At 36.1% G+C, this 4,810-nt stretch overlaps 1 protein-coding gene across 1 annotated transcript in view; it reads left to right on the top strand.

The window, feature by feature from the left end:
• Window positions 1-4,810, top strand: part of LOC108520366 (rap guanine nucleotide exchange factor 2-like) — a 95,153-nt gene that overhangs the window by 58,876 nt on the left and 31,467 nt on the right. Inside the window, 1 exon segment of the mRNA XM_017859705.1 lies at window positions 4,421-4,573. Within this exon segment, the coding sequence (XP_017715194.1) occupies window positions 4,421-4,573 (153 nt within the window).

Here is a 4,810-nt window from a genome sequence, read left to right as displayed (position 1 = left end):
TTTTTTGAGACGGAGTCTTGCTCTGTCACCCAGGCTGGAGAGCTGTGGCCGGATCTCAGCTCACTGCAAGCTCCGCCCCCCGGGTTTACGCCATTCTCCTGCCTCAGCCTCCCGAGTAGCTGGGACTACAGGCGCCCGCCACCTCGCCCGGCTAGTTTTTTTTTTGTATTTTTTAGTAGAGACGGGGTTTCACCATATTAGCGAGGATGGTCTCGATCTCCTGACCTTGTGATCCGCCCGTCTCGGCCTCCCAAAGTGCTGGGATTACAGGCTTGAGCCACCGCGCCCGGCCAGGAATATGTTAAATCAGGGATTTCGTTCCTGTACTTCCATTGACCCATCTGCTCAGGCCTAGCGTTTTATCCCTAACGAATTCCTTAAACAGGGATGGAGAATGAATTTTGGCAGTTTAATGTAAGTGCTTGCTTGGGATACCATTTTAAGGTAGTTCTGTTAAAATGTCATATATCTGTCAGAAAATACAAATGTTAATTCATCTCCTTGTTGAGAGAGGTAAAGGAAACGGTGAGAACCATATTTTTATTCATGCATAAAATAGCCTCTGTGAGTTTCTGTTATTTTACTGATCATATTGTAGGGAAGCAAGTTATTGAGTGAAATGAACAAAAATGATGCTATCTTTACCAAGAAAAAACAACTTTGTATAGGCTTTGTCATCATTATCTTATGTTTCAGGGAATTTCAAAATGAATATTGGTTTCTGTAGTAAGATGGTTGAGCTCATGTTAAGCCTAAGAACACAATGATGAATGGATTAAATTTAAGATTTATTTGTTTGGATCCTATGACATGGTCAAGCTCTTGTTTTGCTCTGGGTCCCTTCTTTGTATTCTCTTCCAGTTCTCCCTCTTCAGTGTCTATTCTTACTCCCTGTCTGGTATGAAAGGACAAAGTTCAGAGCTTGATACACACACCCTATGGTACTAGGCAATTGGTAATGGTTTTCCATTACCCACATATACCTCTTTCTTTTCTTTTTCACTTCTTCTGTTTCCCTTTCTTCATTTCCTCTTTTACCCTCTTACTCCCTTTATTCTTCTCCACTGCCTGTGTCTTAGGCCTGCCAGTGACACCCAGGCATTGCTTAGCCCTGCCCTCCACCCTTCAAGTGGGGAATGAACACTTGGATACCTATGTGAACAATTTGGTATGAATTTCCCTCACAGACTGCAAAGTGCCAGTTTAAATAGATCCAACCTCTTAAAGCAAATCTATGTTAGATTCACCTCTTCCTGGAATCATAGGCACTAATAGCACTTAGAATGTAAGAAGCAGTTTTGGATGAGAAAACAGTTTGTTGTGGATAAATTGAAAATTGATTACACTATATTTGGATTGAAGTTTAATTTTATTTCATTCATCATCTGTAATGTTTTACTTAAATACAAATTATAATGTCATGCCCAAAGGAAAATAATCCTATGATATAAACTGCCATTGACTTTAAGTGAATTCTTATTTGAATTTTTATTTCATACCAGGGTACTGAGATCATATAGTACTTTCATGGGCTTACAGCAATCTGAATCCCATGAGATTTACAGAAACCTAAAACCTCAGTGAAGCAATTCAGAGATTTTCTGAACAGGTGCGGTGGCTCATGCCTGTAATCTCAGCATTTTGGGAGGCCGAGGCAGCCAGATCGTGAGGTCAGGAGTTCGAGACCAGCCTGGTGAAATCCCATCTCTACTAAAAATACAAAAAATTAGCTGGGCATGGTTGTCCACGCCTGTAATCCCAGCTACTTGGGAGGCTGAGGCAGGAGAATCACTTGAACCCAGGAGCTGGAGGTTGCAGTGAGCCGAGATCACACCACTGCACTCCAGCCTGGGCGCTAGAGTGAGATTCTCTCAAAAAAAAAAAAATTTTTTTTTTCAAAGATTTTCAACTGACTTCATCGTATTAGTTAAAATTAAATGTTACCTGTGAATTTCGTGTTAGATCTATAAATTTGTTATAGCAAAAATAAGTTGCTTGTTGAAAAAAGATAAATATATTTCATGTAAAATGTGTTTCTTTTTTCAGGTGCCAGTTTCTATATGACCATATTAGAAATTCCAGTTTGGGATTTTTTTTTTTTTTTTCCTTTCTGGATGGTAATTTCAAGCACTTGCTACAGAATAAATGCCAAAATGTTCTTGTCTTAGACACTAAGAATTTCAAATCAGAATGTATTCTAATTTAAAAAAAAGTCTTGTAGTCACAGATTATATTTTGTACATTTCCCTCTTCAAAACATTTTTCCCTTATATCTACTCTTTATTCAGTTGAATTCAGGGATGTAATTTCTTGTTTTCGAAGATAAATGAGAAAATGAGTATTTTTAATTACTGTTCTCTAAAACTGCAGCACAAAAAAGAACCACCTCGAATGATTTCGAAATAAAACCATTCTAAATCTCTTCTATGTATTGGGATGATTTTGCTGCTGTGTACAAAGAAATAAAATATTTTTTAGATAAGAAACTAAGGATCATATACTTTGAAACATTATACACCTGTGGTCAGTGTTAAGGAAATTGCTCAGAAATAATGTTAACAGTTTATTTATAAAATTAGTGTGGGCCAGGCGTGGTGGCTCAAGCCTGTAATCCCAGCACTTTGGGAGGCCGAGACGGGCAGATCACGAGGTCAGGAGATCGAGACCATCCTGGCTAACATGGCGAAACCCCGTCTCTACTAAAAAATACAAAAAACTAGCCAGGCGAGGTGGCGGGCGCCTGTAGTCCCAGCTACTTGGGAGCCTGAGGCAGGAGAATGGCGTAAACCCGGGAGGCAGAGCTTGCAGTGAGCTGAGATCCGGCCACAGCACTCCAGCCTGGGTGACAGAGCGAGACTCCATCTCAAAAAAAAATAAATAAATAAAAAATAAAATAAAATAAAATTAGTGTGATACTATGAGCAATATTTTAAAATGTAGTATCAGAGCTCTAAAAGTATTTTAATATAATTAAAGTATACATAATTACTAGTACAAAAAAAGCCTATATCTTTTGATTTTAACTTTTGCTTCAAAATGCGTAATAGAAAAACTAGTGAGATTAGCCAACTCTGGGAGAAACATGATGCTGCAATATGCTGTTCCTCTTAAAAACTGCTGCTTCTACTTAAAATCTATTGGTTATGCAGAAAGCATGAAACATATAGAAAGATATTAAAATGAAAGTCTCTCATAATTTGCATTGCTCAGAAATAATATTAACAGTTTATTTCCCTCCAAGATTTTGATGTGCATGTGTAATTTATTTTAAAGTGGCCGGCATGTAGTTATGAGACATCGGGCTGTTTACTCATCTGTACAATGAGGATAATAGCACCTTCCTCATGGTTTGATTAGGAGGATGAATTGAAAAAGTTCCATAAGGCTGCCACAGTGTGATGGTGATGGTGGTGATGATGAAGATGTCATTATGATTATCATAATACTTAGTATAGTATCTTTTTTAAAAATTCATATGAGCAATATAAAAAGAATAATGTATTATCAGAGCTCTAAATGCCTTATGAAATCATGATTTCAAGTGGTTGTATCATATCTTATCTTGTTTACAATATAATTTTAACCACCTCCTTTTTCATCTTCTTCACATGAAAGGAGAAAAAGAAATACCATGCTTCTTTCCATTTCCAAATGATCTCTTGTCTCCTCACTAACCTCTAGTTAATTTCTATAATAAGTGATTTCTATCATTCATTCTTAACTTTCTTTAAAACTTGTAAGAAATGTAATTTCTTAAGTGGTTTGCCCTAAGCTCTGAAATTTTTTATATTTGGGGTCAGGGAGAGTAATGACTTAATATGCAGATTTTTAACTTTAAGAGCAAGGATTACCCTTAATACCAGTTATAAGGATAATGGTTTGAGCTATAACACATATGTGGTTTGTGTTTTGACCTTCTTTGAACAAGCTTTCTAAAATGGTGTATCATCAATATAATTAGCAAATATGTCTACTCCATAGGTATTTTTGAGTGTCTGTATCTTTCATTAAAATCATTCTTATTCAAAATTGTTGCTTTTCAAATTCTTTTAATTCATTAAATGATAATTAAGTTTTTACATCTATTCTCCTGCAGTTCCACTCCCCCCACTGCAATGTTTTTTAACTGTGAAAGAAGCATGAAAAGCTATCTTCTAATTTTATCTTTTGGTTTTAAAATTGTTAGGATTTTGAATGTAAAATACATATAAATACTCTAAAATGAAACTTTTCTTGACCAAGGAAGAAATACATTAAAAGTAGAGAAGTCTGATTAAGGTTCATTACAGCATTAATTTAGAAAGTATGGGAAAGACAGGGAAAAATGTCAGTTTTAAATAATTAAAACACTGAATTATTAGTACTGCTAAGTCTTTTACAAGCACTTTATCATTAACATGTGACTTATGTTTTATTCCAGTTTGTCTGCATAGCCCAGCAAGATTACTGCCGTATTCTCAACCAAGTAGAAAAGAACATGCAAAAAGTTGAAGAGGAAGGAGAGATTGTTATGGTGAAAGAACACCGAGAACTTGATCGAACTGGAACAAGAAAGGGACACATTGTCATCAAGGTAGGACGCAGGACCACTCCTACTTCCCAAGGGAAGGAATTTTTTTGGTAGTATTGGTTGTGGCAGTTTAGAATTTTTTTCATTTTTAAGCCTATCTCTTAAAGGTTATCAGTTGTGAAAAGTCTTTAGGTATGATCTCCTGATGAATAGCAGTTTCATTTATTGTTAACTGTGTTACTACCCAATTCATTTTATGTTGAATGTTTGAAATCCCAGTACTATATAAATGTTACATAT

The sequence above is a fragment of the Rhinopithecus bieti genome, unplaced genomic scaffold, assembly GCF_001698545.2.
Source record: "Rhinopithecus bieti isolate Rb0 unplaced genomic scaffold, ASM169854v2 scaffold_50922, whole genome shotgun sequence".
NCBI classification, from domain to species: Eukaryota; Metazoa; Chordata; class Mammalia; order Primates; family Cercopithecidae; genus Rhinopithecus; species Rhinopithecus bieti.
Note: the sequence above shows the minus strand (reverse complement) of the source record. Positions and strands in the feature narration are given on the sequence as shown.